The sequence below is a fragment of the Hippoglossus stenolepis genome, chromosome 14 (genome assembly GCF_022539355.2).
Source record: "Hippoglossus stenolepis isolate QCI-W04-F060 chromosome 14, HSTE1.2, whole genome shotgun sequence".
NCBI classification, from domain to species: domain Eukaryota; kingdom Metazoa; phylum Chordata; class Actinopteri; order Pleuronectiformes; family Pleuronectidae; genus Hippoglossus; species Hippoglossus stenolepis.
In genome coordinates this window covers 14185351-14203984 of record NC_061496.1, presented here as the reverse complement: position 1 = coordinate 14203984, position 18634 = coordinate 14185351, and the positions used below count along the sequence as shown (strand labels likewise).

The following is an 18634-nucleotide window of genomic DNA, read 5'->3' as shown; positions in this document are numbered from 1 at the left end:
GTCACTCTCAGTGGACGGGGCACCAGGGGGGAAGCGGAGCGGCCACTTTGATCCTCTCACACAGGACAGCAGGAAGAGATGGCGCCTGAAATCACCTGCCGTGTTGTGACCTGGATGTTTGTGCTCGTGTTGGTCTCCTCTCTCGTCCCGACTGCGGCCTCCGCTGAGCAGACGAAGACGGTGGAGTTCAACGTTAAACCTGGAGGAGTCGTGCACACGTTCAGCCAGAGAATAGTGAGTGACAGTAGGAAGGGTCTTCATCTGACTCTGTTAGCTCAGATATTAAAACACCAGCTCACACACAGATGTTTAACTTAATTTTTACATCATTTATTCATTTTTATTCATCCTCTGTGAGTTAGATTGTTGTCCAATAACCGTGTACGTTATTGTTATTACTCCATTGTCTTGTATTAGCCTTATATTAGAGTACTAGCAACATTAGCAAACACATTACGATCTGTTATGTGCGTAAACGTCACGTTTCCGTCATGCAACGTTTGTTTATTTCATATATTTGACCTTAAAAACCACATAAATGAAAAGAAACTACATCCAGCTGGAGTTGCGGCGTGATGACGTCACGGCCGCTGAGAGGCTGACACGTCGCTGCCACAGCGGCTTCGCTGATTGGCTGAGCTGCAGTGAATGCGAGCTGCTGTTCTGGTTTGACAGGAAGTGTGAATGGCATTTCTGTCTAACAAACACTGTCATCTATTCACTCTTTGTTTTTATATTGTTTTTAAAGCATCATTGCATTTAATTATAACATACCCATCACAATCAGCCCGTTGTCATAGCATCACAAGCACAGGTGTCACTAGTAACATGGATGGTTGCTGTGGCTGCATAATAAGATGTAAGCTATTATTATAATATAATGACCAATAAAGACATTTTTTGTGTCCTAATATTGATATTCTATGGGATTTAACTGTTACAAATCTGTGCAATTTCAATAACATATATGTGCAAGCCTGTTACACTGTATATACCCTGTTTACATTTATTTTATTATCCATATTTTCTTTGCTGCTCTTACAACTCAAATTTCCCCATAGTGGGAATAATAAAGGATTATCTTATCTTAAACCTTATATCTTATCTTATCTTACTAATTTAAGCAGTGTTTCCTCCTTCTGCAGATGTGAAACTGGTGCATGTAAATAAAATTAAAGCTGCAACTAACAGTTTTTATTAATGAATATAGTCTGTTAAGTATTTTTTCCATTACTCGATCAATCACTTAATCTACTAAACAAGGTGACTTTTAGCTTAGCTCGACCAACAATCCAAAAGCAGTAAATATTCATGTTTTAAAAACAATTGAAATATTTAATCAAAAGAATAGTTACCTATTCTTTTTCTGTCAGTCGGGTTAAACTAACGGTTTCAGCTTTAAAGGAACAGTAGCCATGTTTAATGTCAAAATAAACCTGTGAAGTTATTTTCAACAATCAAACACTGTTACTGAGCCACAGACTGTATTTCCCCTCCTGTTCAGGTACACCCTGTGGCACAAATAATTAATAGATTAATGAAGTGTTATTGTTAAAGTAATTGATCGCTTAAGAATGAATGTAATATGTAGGATCTATGCTCTAACTGCCTCTCTTTTATTGCAGCTGGATTATGAATGTTCATTCACTTATGCTTCACAAGGGGGAACCAATGAGGTGAGTCTCTCTCTCTCTCTCTCTCTCTCTCTCTCTCTCTCTCTCTCTCTCTCTCTCTCTCTCTCTCTCTGTCTGTGTCTCTTTATCAGCCTGATTCACCACTTTATTAGATTTTTGATTACAGCAGATTATAAACTGAATTGTTCTTCTGTGTTTGTGCCAACAGCAATGGTTAATGAGTGTGGGCCTGAGTGATGAGGACACTCTGTTTTCCTGTTCTGTCTGGAGGTGAGACACACACACTCACACAGGCACATGCTGAGACACACACACACACACTCTGTCTCAGCGGCTGCAGAGCTATCTGTGCTGACTTTTCTTCAGTTCAGTGACCCTGATGTTCAGTCAGTTTATCTTCAGTTAAATTCAGTCCCATCTGTTTGGGGTTACTGATCTTAGTTAATTGTGACAGTCACAAAGGTTAGAAAGAGACAAAATAAACCCACAAATGTTCCAACACCATTTAAATATATTCAAGACTGATTTCACAAGTGTGGGAATGAATGCAAATGACTTAAGAGTTGATAACAAATATTTCTTCTTCATTTCTTCCAGGCCTCAGGGGAAATCATACTTGTTTTTCACTCAGTTCAAAGCTGAACTGAAGGGAACCAAAATTGAATATGCCAACGCATATGTAAGTATAAAGAAACACTGTTTAGAATTTTTTTCAACTGTAGCTGACTTTTAAAACGCCCAATAATGTTAACTAACCAACGTTCATTAAAGAAACTACAATGTCACTTGGTAGAGCACACACCTCTGCAAAGGCAAAGCAAGTTTTTTCATTAACATTTATGATTTATTCTCTTTGAAAAACACCTAATCTAACAATGTTAAAAATATCTTTAAAAAAATCAATATTTCCCCTGACCCATACTGCATCCTTCTACCAAGTTTTGTGGAAATCCGTTCTGTAGTTTTGTGTAATCCTGCAAACAAACACAGACGAGAACATTGCCTCCTTGGTGAAGTTAATTAAGGGTAACCACAAATGACATGGCTTGTGTTCCAGTCACTTACATCTTGGAATGATTGGTTGGATCATAGAACAAGTTAAATGTCACGGTAATTAAACTTAAAATCCAGTTTCGGTGAATGTTCTTCTTTTGAAACACTAAGCTAACTAAATTGTGTATCAGTTGCCTCTCCCTTGTCGTCAGTGTTGTAAGATGTTGGAAGCCAGATTGCACCACAACCTGCACAGTATAGTTATAATGCTGTGGGTGCAACACAGGATGAACCTTCCCCTGTGTTTTTGCTCCTCAGCTCTTCTCCTGTATGATTAGTTGGAGTGGAGCTTGTGCTGGACAGCAAAAAGCTCACAGGACTCCACTCGCTAACAAAGACAAAGTGCAGTAATGAGTTTTTCCTTGATATTACCTCGCTGCTCCAGGCTCCCTGTCAATGAAGAGATTAAAGCTGGCCATACTGGGCCCAAATAAGTTAAGAGGTTAGAATCTAACGTGTCTGCACAAATGTCAGAAAACCAAGGCTAAATATTGTTGATGAACATTTTTGCATAGCCTGCAAGTAAAAAACCATCCACCTATACACCAGCAGTGCAGCAGTACATTAGTCAGGGTGAGGGGTAAAATGCGAGGCAGGTTTGTTTGTCCAGCAGTTTCCTCACTTGATTGAAAATAGAAGGAAACGGCTGTCACTTTGTTATCTTGGTTTCTGAGTCTATTGTTTTGCAACTGTGGGTCTTGTTCCTGGACATGCATGTGTGAATGCATGTACTATTCATGCATAGAGAGGTCCTTGTGTTTCTAAATTCATCTTATCAGACCTTTGTGCTGTCAAGCTTGCTGAGATCCGGAGGCATTTCACCCCACCTGCAACTAACTGTTATTTTCACCATCAATTGGTGTGTTGGTTATTTTTCTAATCAAACAAGTGAAAAGCAGCAAATGCTCCTTTTTGCAGGTTAACAGTTGATTAATTGTTTCAGCTCTAGATTTAAGAAGGTTTTTACCCAACCACAAGTGAATGTTATCCAATTCCCAGTCAATGAAATGTCAGCATCTTCAAGTTTCTGCTGACTTCTTTTAGCCTGTGGAGTCAGAGGTCTGGCTATGTGAAATTAAAATTCCAGTGTGTAGGATTTAAGGGGATTAAACGCCGGCAGAAATCAAATATGATTAAGCAACGTTGTGTTTTCATCAGCTTAGAATGAGCCCTTTAAATCTACATTGGGAGTTTACCCTGTTTCTACAGAAGCCCAGAACAGACAAACCAAACACAGGCTCTAGAGGTGATGACCTTTCACATTTGTTACCTTGAGCTCACTGTAGGTCCTCCCACATGCGTTCAAGGGGAGGTTGAGGTGAGGGGTATTTAGTTTGGCTGTAAAATGACACTTAACCACTAGATGACACTAAATCCTACACACTAATGTCACCTCACATCATCAGAGACAGAGCAGTGTAACTCTGCACTGTGAAGTTCTGAGCACAATTGAATAAAACATGTCGTCCCTCGCACTTTGGACGTGTCTTTTGCTTTACTTAACAACCCCTCCTGTCAAACTTATGTCTCCATGGAAACCAATTATGTACTCCCCATGTTGCTGTACATTTTAAATCCATTGTCCTCTAATGATGCATCGGGCCGCACTGGCTCATACCAACACACACACACAAAGACATTAAGAAAAAAATAAAAACTTTATTTGTCCTGGAAGTCAGGCTCTGAATAGTCGTGTCTCTGCACGTAATGTTTTATGGAAGGTTAATGTCTGGACTGTGTCTGAGCTCAGTCACTCAGTGGAGGTCTGCGTATCGGATGTGGTCATCAGTGAAGTTCACCTTGACACGCCTCCTTCCCGCAGCAAGGACAGTAGTGTCACTCTGTCATTGAGAGCACATGTTCCATCCTCCTGCTCTGGCTCTGAGCCCTGCAAACAGAAAACAAACACACATACAACTTCACTATGATGGGACAGGAATAACCTCGCATACACCCCCACACAGCAGCTCCTTGACCTTGTCGTCACATCCTCCAGCTTTCCCAGCCCGTCTGCTGTTCCGCCTCTCATCCTGTTCATTTTTCTCTCTTTCTCCTTGTTCCTTTTCTTCTCCTCCTCCTCATCACCGCCGCTGTATGTGACTCCAGTCCCAGACTGCAGGGGCAGGACAGAGTGACGTGCCTCTGAGGCCGGACGAATTCACCATAGGAGACTCAACAGGTGAGAAATTGATCAACTCCCACTGCTTGTCACTCTGACTCCCTCTCCCTCTCTCCATCACACTGCCAGCCCCCTGCTGACTTCCTTCTTAAGGATAAGCATATGTTCCAGCAGGGAGTGGGTTGGTTTTGTCCCTGTAGCTTTAATTGTTCTTATTCAGTTTCAGCAGAAAATCTCCACTTTGGGTCTTCAGTTCCAGACTGTAATAAGCAACAAGTCAAACTGAACAGAAATGTACAGTAACTTCATTTTCAGCAGATGAGGCTGAAAATAAATTCAGGAATGATACTTAGGGATTGAGTCCTAAACAGTTGTGTGTCACCTAAATGTACCTTTTAGTTGCCATAGAAGTACGTCAGTGAAGTGGCTTGTAACTCGCATACCTACGAACCGAATATATTCATATTTAGTAAGCTGCCGATTTTCCACCGGGGGGAGCTGTTCAGTCATTGATACACCAGCTTTCATAAAGACTAACCAGCACCACCTATTCTAAACAAAAGTAACTGCAACTTAGACCTACCTGCAAAATGTAACTTCCCTTCAAACCCAAAATCTTTTTTAATTTCAAATTAATTTTTTAATTTCATTATTTAACGGTTGAACAAATAGAACCCAATAGAACAAATCCGAAGGTTAGGCTAAACTAGCTGTTTCCCTTAACCTTTAGTCTTAATGCTAAAATGGGCTTGCCCCATCCTGTCTCTAGCTCTGTACAGATATGATACTGATCCTTTTGGAAATCCTGTAGTTGGCTTACATTGCTTATTATCCTTTTATCATCCCTGTATCCCGCCCTCGTTTCTTTTTCTTTGCACAACCTGTGAGGACTCTCCGCCTCTTTCATCCAAGTGAATGTGAAGAATAGCAGATACGCTGTGAGCAGAATGATCACTAAGGTCTCACTTATCCAGCAAATAATATGCTCTAGTGAACAGAACTATTACATTTTCACAACCTCACACCTCTGACACAACAGCAGCTCTAATAAGAAAACAAATGCAGCTGTATCACTCGTTGCCTGCAGGTGCCACAAGTGTGGGGGGGGGGAATGCAGCAGCTATAAAGAGCTACAGGGATGACGTATTGTTGTAGACCAACCCAGGAGTTATCATCCCCCTCATACCTCAACAAAGAGGCTATGGGGTTTTTCCACTGGCCTTTAGATAAATGCAGAAATAGGAACTGTGACAAACACAAGCTTACAATACTTAAACATTTTAATCAGCCAGAAAAAAACAACTCTTTTTTGGTATTTGAAGCCTAAAAGCACTTGTCAGAAATTAATTACTGATTATATAAACAATCTACACCACTGTTGCTACTGAGCTTCCAAACACACAACAACTTTTCTACTTGGAAAGTTAGTAATTGTTCAGAATAGTGTGAGTATAAACACAACAAGGCTGTGAAGGTGGACTCATGGTCTGTTTTAATGTGTCTCGTGAGCCCATCAGCCTCTGTAGCCTCATTTGGTCGCTTAAAGCTTTAAAAAATCACGAGTGGAGAAGTAATAACTATATTTGTTGTCATAGAATAAAGTTTGAAAGTCTCTTGAGCTTGTGTGAAACGCAGACCTTATTTCAGACCAATTAAAAAAACATCAACTTTTGGAAAAAAAGGGAACCAGAAGTGTTACAAATACCAACTTATTCCCAGTTCAGGGACTTATTCTTGCAGCACTGCATTACTTCCCTTACCTATAGATGGCGCACATCTACATCTGCTGTTTTAAATCGCCTGCTGCTGTTACTGTTCTTGGCAACAGGCAGCAGGTCGGACTGGACCTGCTGCTCTGAAACTGCTGCCTCTGCAGCTCTGCAGTCAGACGATGCTGGCTGGGTTCAGGTGCTTTTGAATCGCTGACACTGTTTGTCCTTATTTTTGTAATAATCTTGTCTCTGACAGCAATTTACTCTCTCTCCTGACTTCTAGTGACCCACAATGATGGCAAGTTCAACGCTCAGCTCTCCAAACTGACGGCCATCGGACGGACACAGCACGATGAGCTGTAACCGGTCAGAAGACTGACTCTGCTCGGGTCACGTTTTGACCAATGGGAGCAGCTGGATGAGCTCTGAGCTGGGCCTCTCTGTTTCAGCTCAGCGGTTAATGAAGGATGGATCTGAATCCTGAGTGACAACCAAAGTTGGAAGTAGGATGATACTGATGTTGCCTTTGCAGCACCTTCTCTGTCAGAACATTAATTACTGTACCTGGTTATTCTCTTACCTCAGTAGATTTATGCTACTTGGGACGGAAATAATAAAATGAGGAAGCGTCAGTTGAGTTTCCAGATTTCTTTTTTTTTAACATAGTGTCCTAGTTAAAATTCTGCCATAAGATAAAGTGCTTCCATAGTTGTTTCTTAGTTTTTGAGGCTATAAGATTTACAGTGAATAAATCTGCCCTGATCCACAGGGGACGTATGTGAATGTACAGAGGATTGGTGTGTGGGGGTTTGTTGAGTACAGATAACACATTTAGAGTCGGGAGGGATTTATCCTTCTTGTGTAATCCTGAGAGGAAAGTGAGTAATCCCCCTGTATCATCGTGGCACACACATAAACAATTACATTTTTTTCCTCAATCTCATTCCGCTCTGAGCTGCTCTTGAGACGACGCTGCGGTCTCTTGTCTGTTTATCTTCATCTGTTCCAGATAACTGAAAGCATCACATTTGATTCCCCGATATCACAATTCTGTATCATTTGTGAAAACTTGTTCCTTTTCTGCTTCTTTTTGACCAGAAACTGTGCTCGTAATAACGCAGATAGCGGCTTCATCATTTGGAATTAAGAGAACATTATACACGGTCATGTAAATAAAAATAAATGAAAAAAATAAATAAAAAGCCTCTTGAGTCCTGAAAGATTTTTTTCTATCCAGTGCACACAAGACAACAAATCAAACGTAGCGTGAAAACACCAGAAAGTCTTATTGACCGGCGCGTCAGATCAAAAGCTCAGACTGGAAGAACTGAGAAATCAGGCAGACTGGTCCTCATTTTATACTGTTTTGTTCTATTTTACACCATCAGAATCAAAAAGTGATAATGAGTGCATAAAACTTACAGTGTGTCTGATTTCCTTTCTTAAACAGGATAAAAATACCATAGTTTGGGACAGAAATTGTTTGAATCGGTTATAGTTTAATAGAAATATCCTCATTACACGCCTGTAGCTAACAATTCAATAATGGTCACAAAAGTCCCTTATTCTGCTTTTTTTTTTTTAAACCCACTCTTTTCTAATTCTGTGACATTTTACTGAACTTTCAGTTACTTTATGTGAAATTAAACCAAAGCTAAATATAGTGTGTGCACAGACGTTTGGCTCTTGAACGCTTTGCTTTCATCCTTTAGTGTCGCATGTGGATCAGAGAGGATATTGTGCATGTTTCAGAAGTACGTCATTATAAGGGTCCCTCTGGTCCCTCGCTCCTCTCCCTGCTCTTATGGAGTGGGCAGGATTACCTTTATCTTTCCTACACTGATCCGACCTTCTTAGATCCACACAAGTGTCCAGAGGATGAGGTCTGGGGACAACTGGTCGGAACAACTTCCTGAGGTTCGTACCTTGTTTGGCCTCGGTTTGGTTTCTCTCGTCTGTCCTCTGGAGTTGAGGAAGTGCTCAACTGGGATGTTTGTTGTGTGTCCCTTTTTGTCCCCATCAAGACGTCACATCAGGAAGTACCCACGTCCATATCCTGACCGGGAAATCAAACAAGATGTTACTTCTTTTCTTTTCTTTTTTTTGTTTTCTACTTCGTGATCGTTTATGATTCATGATGAAATGTGATGTATGTTTCAGTAAAGACATGTTGTCACTGCTCTGGAGATGAGTCTGTGTTTTTTGTCTTGTTGTGTGAGATCACAGTGATCTGATGGAACCCCCCCCGTGGCTCATCAAAGGCTAAACATGAAAAGAGAAAGTGCCAGTCAGTAAATATTCTGAGCACTGTCAGAGCTTTGAGATGAACATTTTTAACAGTTTTACAACCAGAATGAATATATTCCTAATTAAACTCAATTAAAACCCCAAGTTTCCAGCATACAAATGAGACTTCATATGAAACTTGGTATTGAAATGAGTATTACGAAGATATTGCTTCAAAAAGTACTGTGAGCCTACTCAATTAACATATATTGTTCTCAGATAAATGTTTGCATGAGATAAAGCGCTTCCATTGTTTCTTCCTAATTTCTGGGGAGCGAGGCTTTGCAGGGAGGATCTACTAAATCCTGAGCTTTTATATACGGTCTGTGATCCAGAGGCACATATGGGAATGTATGGAGCACTGATCTTTGTGGGCTTATTGAGATATAGTGTCTGAAGGGATTTATTCATTTTATGTTAAGCCAAGAGAAAATCAGTATACTTGATTGTCCTCAATTGGCATCCGTGGTTTATCATTTGTAATACAACTGCGAGTGATGTAGCAGAAAAATGTAGCAGCGACTGTAACTATAAAACTCCTGAATTTATTGCGAGGAAATCTGTTGCGTAGTCGCACTTTGACAGAGCCGAGTTTCATTGAGATCACAACGCATGAGCTGTGCCAAGAAACTCCCACAGTCTCCTGCTTGTAATTAATGCATCGTATAGCAAAGCTGTGGCACTTCCAGAATCTAATTTCCAGTTTTTTTTGGCCTCGTGGAAACAAAATTTGACACTTTGTTCCCAGGATGGTTGTTCCATTGAGTCATAAGTCTCTGCAGCACAATAGCTCTTTGTTTAGCATCGGTTGAGTGTGTGTGCGCGACTCGGAGCTGCCTCTATGCTGTCATCCAGCCCCTAAACAAATGTAAACCATCAGGTACCATTCCCCTCGCTGTACGGCCATTAAAACGATATATACACTCAATGCTGCAGAGCGCGGGCTTAGTTTACAATGGCCTCCATTCACAAGCTTTGATCAGGAACATCTATAATCATTCTAGCAGTGTATATCTGGCCGGTCCACCACTTTGAGACTGAAGTAAAACCTATTGTGTCGATTTCCATGAACCTTTACTCAGATACTCCTGCTGCCCAACTGGTTTCAGTGACCTTTTTGTTCTTGGGGAATAAAAAAAAGAAAAGAAAAAGAGCTTTAGCTATTCCGACTTCACCTTTTTGTTTGTTGTCTTACAAGTGCTCAGTTTTATCTTGGACCTGTCATCATCAGGTACACATTTTCAATTGGCTCACGTCTGATGCATCTGCACTTTGTGTTTACTGCTAATTAACAAAGGTCAGCATGCTAACTCTGGTGAACCTGCTTAACATGTTTGCATTTAGCACAAAACCCCTCTGTGTAAGAACAGCCTCACTGAGCCACCAGCTGTCTTTTCCCATGCGAGAGACCAATAAAATATACAGTTATTTACCAGAGTTGACGTGTGCAAAGTTTGATGAGTATTTGAGCATTTTTAGCTTCTCAAAAATGGGTCAAAAGTAAAAAAAAAAGAAAAGAAAATAAGATACATAATATGCTCCTTGCACCATTCAGTGCTCGGGCCCTAATAACAACAGCTTCATCCTAAAAGACAGAGACAAAAGTTGGCTTTGAGCTGCAGTAACATTTCAGAGAGGATGACATCAAATGACTTAATTCAATCTGCTGTGCTGTATGTAATCAATCCGGGACTCCAGCGTCTTTTTTTCCCCTTCCTCCCTCTCTCACACACCTGCCCCCCCGCTTCTCTCTCTTTGCAGCTCCTGACATTTGGAGGGGAACAGATGGAGATAGCGACCGGGTCGGTCGAGCCAGAAGCAGCAAAGGAGAGGGGATTTTTACCCAGTGAAGGGAACAACGGAAGGCCAGCTGCCCCCCCCCGTCTCCCCAGACACACATGTCGATTGCCTGGGCTCGTGACCCAGTCGTCGAGAGCGGCTCGGCCTGCTCTCTTCTTACCTGGCCTCGCTAAGTTTTCTGTCTCGTCATCTGTCGCAGATCTCTGGCCTCTCTGACCCTGCGTGTCTTCCACACCACTGAGCCAAAGTGACCCGAGGTGCACCGAGCTCTCATTGTATCATCTCAACCCCTGACAGCAATTATCCGACCCAGACAAAACAGACACATGTGAGTGGAAGCGTCTGGGTGCATGGGATGAAGCGCACCGAAAGTAATGCGCTCTCACTTCGTCGCATCATCTTACAATAATTACAATTTCCCTCATAGTTCTTTCTAATTAGAGCTTCTCCTTTTGCCCTTTAACTGTGCGAGCTGCAGTGCGAAGCGAGCATCTGTACGGAGGCTCTTGTTAGTAGATCAGTAACCCAGACAGCTGTTATGATGCCCTGTGTATGTTCTGCGTACTCAAGAGATGTGTCAAGAAGGAGAGAGGGGAGAAAGACGTCAGCAGAGCCAAGCTGTTCCTCCTGACATACTCACCCCGAGTTGCAGCTCTGTCCTGTCACCTTGGAAACTTGGTCTTAGTTTAACTTGGCGAGCCCTTAAATCACTCCTCGCTCCTGCAGACTCCGTGGCTGGTGCTTTGAATGTGGCTCAGTTTGATCGGCCTCCCACTCCTGCTGCTTGTCTCACACCGTGGTCGAGAGCAGCTTTCTTTTCTCTGGATACGGAGGCGCTTTGCGGGTCTCCTTCACTTTCTTTGTGTGGTCAGAGAGTCTGTGGTGGGGGTAAGGTGGAGGTTTGCGACCTCGGCGACCTTGCGCCACTGATGGTTTAGCTGGGGCTGCAGAGGCAGTGCACACCTGTGACTTTGCGTGAACAGGCCCCGCTGAGGACGCTCGCTTCTCTCTCTCAACGCTGGTCGCCGTTTGAGTTTGTGAGTCTGTGGGTGGGCAGCTGGCAGATGGAGGCTGGGCCGATGATGGAGGGAGCGAGCCAGCACATGGGTGGTCGCGTTGTGGGGTCTGGTAAGAACCTACTTTGGTCTCGATGATGACAGACGGGCTGAGGGCAGGGGGTGGGTGAGGCTTTGGAGACAGCGGGGTGGGAGGGGAGACAGGGCTGACCCTGATGAAGGAGGATGGACCAGGGGATTGAGGCCGAGAAACTGGGCTTCTGGAGGAATGGAGGTTTACTGTGAGGGGGGAGAGACCAGGAGTGGGAGGTCGGACGGGGAGGTTTCTTTGGGGATGCAGCGTAAGGTCATGGGAAGTGAGGTTCTGCAGTTGACTTGGACCAGATGAGGGGGGGTTATTGCTGTACGGCAGCAGTCCACCTTTTCTGGGAGAAGACCCAAGAGTGCAGGCGAAGCGCAGAGTTCGGCCCCTCTCGGATGAGGACACCGGGCACAGCTGCACACTGGGTGGAGACTGGCCCCTGCTATGGTGACCTCTCCTGAGGGTGCCAGATGAGTCAGTGGTTCCTGGCTGCTCTCCAGGCTCTGAGGGCCTCCGACGGGTGCTGCATATTGTCACCTCGGAGTCCGAACTGGAGCTGCTGTCGCTGGGAGGCTTGGCCCTGTCGCCTCCTCTAGTGCCCTGCTCCTCCTCCTCCTCGTTCAGATCAATGGACGAGGTTAGATAGTCGATCTGCTGCACCACCTAGAAAATACAAACAATGATGGAGGGAGTGCATTGTGAGGATTTATAATAAAGAATAAAATAATAGAAACACTCCACTGACTGTACACAGGCAGATCAGTTTACTTCTCATGAGGAGAACTATGAATGAACAGTATTAATGAAAGTAAAGCTCTGGATTTTTATGAACTGGAGGAGTGGAGTGTGAAAGATGTGGGTGTTACCCGGCAGGCAGGGTTTAATCATTAAGTTGCATTATGGGACATGTAGGCTGCAGCCTTTCTGGAGCTTGACCTCAACCAGGTGTGTGTGTTCCTGTACTTATATCTTTGTGAGGACCAAGCATAGACCTTGCAAAGGGAGGACATTTTTGGAAAGTGAGGACATTTTGACCGCTCCTCACTTTTTCAATGACACTTCTTGTGATTTCAGATGTCGTATTTTGTACAACCAACAGTATCATACCAAAGATGTTCAATTTATAGTCATCAAACAATTAAAAGCAACACGTCTTCACATTTGAGAAATTGGGAAACAGAATATTTAAAACATAAAAAATGACTCATACGATCATGAAAGTCTGCTGTTTCGGTTGATTCTTCAACACTATATTATTATTATGAGAAGAGTGCTCTTTCATTTGGAGAAGCAAAGGACGCGGTATCCTCTAGATAGTAATAAATATCTCAAATGATAGAGTTTTGGGTGATTAATTCTTCTGCATTAGGCTGCATTTATAATTTAGAGCATATTTGCGGTCGACTCTCAGCAGATGTATTGCACTAATCTGTGAGCAAGTCACATGAGCTTGTAGTACTTAGTGCAAAAATGTTTACCTCAGCCTTTAGAGGATGAGAGCACCATTACTGGAAATGTGTAAGCTAAATTTAAGTGGGTTTCCCTTCTAATAACTCTCAGTGGATAGTGTGTAATATATCACACACAGGCAAACCAGTACATCTATGCATGTTTTTGAATGTTTGCAGAGTGTACAGTATGCACATACACACAAATTCACACAGTCACGTGGGTGGACACACACACACTCTCTCACACACACACACACATGATCTAAAAAAGCCTGGAGAGAGATTGTAGAAAATTACACTGGGGGAAATGTTTGACCCAACTCTCCACCTGCTCAACGTGCACAGATAAATCCTCGGCCCCTGCAAGAACAAATGAATTATTGTTTTGTTCCCTGTGTTCAACAGCATCCTTGCCGATGTCAAAAGATGACCTGGTTTGTCTCTTTTTTTATGCTGTAGCTTTTTGGGCGAGGCATTTCATATTAATACTTTGAAGCACAGTGTGTGTGTGTGTCTGTGTGTATGTGTGTGTGCACGTCTAGTGACTGTGGGCAGGTGCTGCTTGTTAATGTCAGGAATCAGACGAGATAAAAGAGCAGAGGACCCTGGTTTGTCGTCTGCTGCTCCCATGAGTGTTTATAAAGACAACGGTTCTGACCCCTCAGGTCTTCACATACGATGCTGATGAGTGCTAAGGGATGTGTTTTCCTTTCATTTTCATTTTAACTCTTCCAGTTTAACCTTGCTGTCGTTTTCCTTGAAGTTCTGAGTCATAATGCAGCGTCTGCTTTGCCCAATTTCCTCAGCAGAGGATCCCTGTGTGAGCTTTGCCTTCCCGATGCTTTCTTCTCTCACGATCTGTGAGTCTTAAATGTTGCTGTAATATTTGTATAGTCCCAGTCTAAAATGCTTTAGAGGCTCACTCCAATTTCTTTTTATAATACAGATTTATTATTTAACAAAACCGAGGGTTGCTGCTCATGCAACAGAATGATAAAACAGGGCTTTGAAATAAATATGCTACCAAAGTCTTCTCTGGTGCCTTATCTTCTTTTGATCTGTCATCTCTGTTGTTCAAATTTGGGACTTTCTATCACAGTGTCGGTTTGCTACCCTCTCATCCCACCTTATATGCTCTTTCATCAGTGCTATATTAATACTGTCACACGAAAGACAAAAAAAACCCCGCAGCCAGGATGATGAGGTTATGGCACCTCGGGTTTAGCCGTGACCCCCCCGCAGATGGGGGATGAAATGGCAAGAGGCGAGATTTTTTCCATGTCACTTTTTTTCCCAGATGAGGAATGCGAGTTGGGAGATACTCGGACATAAATGGATTATAAGAAAGCCTCGGACACTATCCAGCTGCATGGGCCTGGAGCAGCATCTGTCAATAGGGAGGGAGAGTGGAGGAAGAGATGAGGAGGGGGGGGTGCAGAGAGGGAGGCTTTGCCTAATGTCACACAGCGTAATCTCAGCAATCTGTGAATGCAAGTATACAGTCTCATTCACCTCTATAGAAATGTATGCATGAGTAGGTTCGGCGACAGAGACGACGGAGAAGAGTTGGAGAAACAGTTTGCGGGCTGCGGTGGATTCGTGCATCCCTGCTGCTGACTTTTTAATGCGTGTTAAATTCTGCTGAGGAAGTGCATTTGTAGTCTGCATTGTTATCCGTGAGGGTGCGAGCCCTCCAGGTTTTTTTTGCACAAGCATGAAAATTTCCAGAATGAGAAATATGTCTGAATAATTGAGAGAGGATGCAGTAACTTCTCTCTCCCATTCTCTATTCTCTGTTTTTTGGTCAGTCCTGGAAAGAACTGTAATGATTGAGTGGGTGAAATGGTTGGATATGAGACATTCTAGCCTTGTTGTGTCTTTTCTCACTGTTTCTTATCAACAAAAATCTGTCACCTCACCTCTCTCATTTCCTGGTGCACGTCCCTCAGCGCTGTGAGCACCTGCTCCAGGTTGTCCACCACCCGTTTGATCTGATTTCGAACTGCCTTCCTGCTGCAGCCCGCCTCCTTCCTCCCCGGCTCCCCTTCACTCTTTGGTCTGCGCCTGACTGACGTCTGCTTCTGGCCCAGGACGGCGATGTGCTCCGACACCGGCCTGGGTTTCCTGGGGCGTCGTAGCACCGTGGTGCAGCCCAGGCCTCTATGAGGGACCTCGGTGGAGAAGATGACTCCGTTGAGGGGCCCGCTGAAGCCCTCCACAGGTGGTTCTCTCAGCGCTGTCAGGTCTCTGTGGCTCTGGGAGTTCCTGCTCTGTTGTTTGATGTAGCTGAAGCTGGAGCTGAAGCCGTGCCTCTCGATAAGTCCCTGAGTGTCTGGGCTGACCCAGCTGGATGAGTGCAGGTCTCTCTGGCGGTAAGTGGTTTGGCTGGCGTAGTCCCACACCTTCTCCCTCCTGTCCTCCATACACAGCACAACAGGCACCTCACAGTTCGGCTCCTCAACGAGCAGTGCGGGAACAGGAACCGGAGGGGGTACCACCAGGGGCCCGTATTTCTTCGCTGAGGTGCTGGTCCTGTCATTCTGTGAGTGAAGGAGGCTCAGCTGACCACTGTAGTTCCTCACCAATGTGTGGTTCTCCTTGGCAGAAGTAAAGCTGTTGACCGGACCCTGTGGCCCATCCCCTGGGCTGATTTGTGCGTTGAGGTCTGGGTCTAAATCTGGAGATTGGTTCCACCTGACAGGACTCTCCTCCCTCTGCTTCCCCAGACTCCCTGGCAGGATGTGGGGCCCCCTCAGCACCACCGGCAGCATCTTCGCCATCCCCACGCCATTGCACCGCAAGTCCCCCTTCTTTGTACGGCCCTTTCCTGGAAAGGAGAAGAAACCGATCCCCTTGGCTTTCTCCAGCGGGGTCAGGCTGCCGGGGGCTTCAGGGTTGGGTTTTTGCGGCCTGTTGAGCCCCAGGTCACTGCTGTGGTGGGACTTCAGACTGTTGCGCAGCCATGGGATGAAGTGAGGGGCGTGCGGCTTGAAGCCTTTCTGCTCCCCAGGCGCTGGAGCCCTGCTGTCAGAGAACATGGTGATGGAGGGTGTCCAGCAGCCTCACAGAAAGATGAAGAAGCAGAAGAGGTACAGGAGGACTCCTGAGACACAGAGAGCTTCCTCCTCTTTTTCCATGAATCTCCTCCTACCTTTGCCATCAACATAGACTCTATCCGCTCCGTCTTAAGTCTCTGTTCCCCTCTCCTACTCTCTCTCCAAAACTTTTATCCGCTTTTTCCCAGCTCGGCTCAGATCCCACCCATCTACTCCCCTTTCCCTGATGAAGCCTGCTCCTGTTTTTTATCGCCCTGCCTCTTTTCCCTTCTTCTTCTCCCTCTCCTGCTGCTTCCCCTCCCACTATCCTCTCCGTTGTAGTGCTATTGAGCCCCTCACCCCCTCATCGGGCCGGCCTTGGAGATGCCGATGGCCTCACTCTCCTCGTCTTCTCTGTCTGCCTGCCTGCGTATCACTGGTTCAGTAGCACTGGAGGCTTCCCGTCTCTCACTCCCTCCCTCCCTCTCTCTCTCTCTCTCTCTCTCTCTCTCTCTCTCTCTCTCTCTCTCTCTCTGTCTCTCTCTCTCCTTTCCTGTCTCTCTCTCCCCCGCACTGCACTGCGCCGCTGCCTCCTATCCTTGCTCTTTCTTCCTCCCACTCCCTCTCACTGCTCTAACTCCCTTTCTCTATTTCCCTCTCCTCTCCCCATCTGTCTCTCCTCGGCTCTCATCTGAAAACCCCTCATCATCCTCTGTCTTTGCAACTCTCCGCTCGTTTGCTCCCCCCCTCTCCGTCACTCTCTCCTGCCTCCCTTCTCCTTCCCCACCTTCCATTTGCCAGAGAGAGCATCTGAACTTCAATCAAGACGCCAGCATTATTAATCCCCCGTTAGCCAATGTATATCCATGTGATTCCCCCTGCCACTGTTCTCATCTGATTACTCCTTCCCCGGCTCAGCCCTCCACAATTAAATGCTGCTTATAGGATACCAGAGGGGCTTTAGAGGAGTAGGGGAGGACGGCAGCAGGGAGGGATGGAGGAGGAACAGTGGGGAGGCACAGGGGCACATAATTGCGACCTACAAGATCACAGATCAGCAGCAGTTGGACAGAAACTATAAGCTGCCCCGGCTGCAAACAACAGCCTGGCTGCAGTGGCACACGCTCTCCCTGGTTTATTGTCAGCAAACAGTGTCACGTAACATCCCAGTGGTTTCCCTTGTTTTATTTTCTGCAGCACATCCAACTTCCATTTGTTCCAATTTTACCGAGACAGCTGCTATTTTCGGGTTTCTCATTCACATCCCAATTCTTGGCTGTCTGGATTAGATTTCGTGTGTCTGACAAGCCCAGAGATGCCTCCTAGGTGCCTCCACAGTCAACTGCCGCCGCATGCATGAGTCCCCCTCCTCACTGGCAGCATCCGAAATGAAAAGACGGCAGCGGAGCCGCACAACAGCGCTGACAGTTCGCTGTCACTCAGCAGCGAGACACACACGGCATCTGTCTTGCTGTTAGTCAGCATTGGCAATCTACTCCTCTGGTAGTGCCCTGTTGGAATGTGCCGTCACTCATATTTTACTATACAGGTACATTGAGGAGGATGGGGGAGAGAAAACAAACGCAGGCCTAATCTGCAGGCTAAGAAGATTCCTGCCTACATGTCGATGGACTGCTGTAATGAACACGAGGCTGGATTTAAAAGAAAAAAAAATAAAGAGTGGAAGTAATAGAGCAGCCCCTCTTAATCCTGCAGAGCTTTCAGTTCCTGCACGACACAGCCACAGTGTGTTTCTATGTAACAGTTGGAGGCTGCTTCTGTATTTAAAGATGAAACCCTGAATGCACCGTTCATCTATACATGTCCACATTATCATGTTTAGAAGGTTTTATCATTCATGAGAGTTTCACATACACACACACACAGGCACATACACACGCAGGCACACACACACACACAGGCACATACACACCCAGGCACACACACACACACACACACACACACACACACACACTTCTCTTAATCAAATATTTGTATTCAGCTAAAGTAAAACTTATGTGCAGCATCTTATTATGTCAGTGCTCACTTCCATTCATATTATATTTTTTAAATACATCCATGCACATTCACAGAAATATAAGACATAAAGAGATATGTGATTACAATTAGATAATCTGACAAAAAACAACAACAATGGTGCATATACTGGATTAAAGATAGGGTTGGTGATTTTGCAAAATTTGCAACAGATAGATCACACCCCCTCCGTGACTCGCTCGCTAACTTCTGACCATCGTCTCTGCTCCAGCGGTGTATGTCTCCCCCGGCTGAAGACTCCGGTCATGCTCAGTGAGAGCACAGGCAGGCAGGTCGATTAGCCAATGATTTTATTGTGTCTGAATGAAATGATACATGGTTGTGTTTATTACTTTCCAGCGAGAGCCACAGACACACCCGATTTTTTGATGTATTTATTTGATGGCTA

The 18634-nt window shown here is 44.6% G+C and overlaps 2 protein-coding genes across 2 annotated transcripts; one reads left to right on the top strand and one right to left on the bottom strand.

The window, feature by feature from the left end:
• Positions 1-7738, top strand: mydgf (myeloid-derived growth factor). Its single transcript, XM_035177110.2, has 6 exons — positions 1-234; positions 1626-1676; positions 1843-1904; positions 2232-2313; positions 4794-4866; positions 6802-7738. Exons 1-6 carry the CDS (start codon positions 79-81, stop codon positions 6879-6881), a joined length of 504 nt encoding a protein of 167 aa, XP_035033001.1. The 5' UTR covers positions 1-78; the 3' UTR covers positions 6882-7738.
• Positions 3806-17050, bottom strand: LOC118121316 (bromodomain-containing protein 4B). Its single transcript, XM_035177107.2, has 4 exons — positions 15073-17050; positions 11245-12365; positions 8444-8574; positions 3806-4575 (listed from the first exon to the last, which is right to left on the bottom strand). Exons 1-2 carry the CDS (start codon positions 16189-16191, stop codon positions 11394-11396), a joined length of 2091 nt encoding a protein of 696 aa, XP_035032998.1. The 5' UTR covers positions 16192-17050; the 3' UTR covers positions 3806-4575; positions 8444-8574; positions 11245-11393.
• Between the last annotated feature and the right edge of the window lie 1584 nt (positions 17051-18634).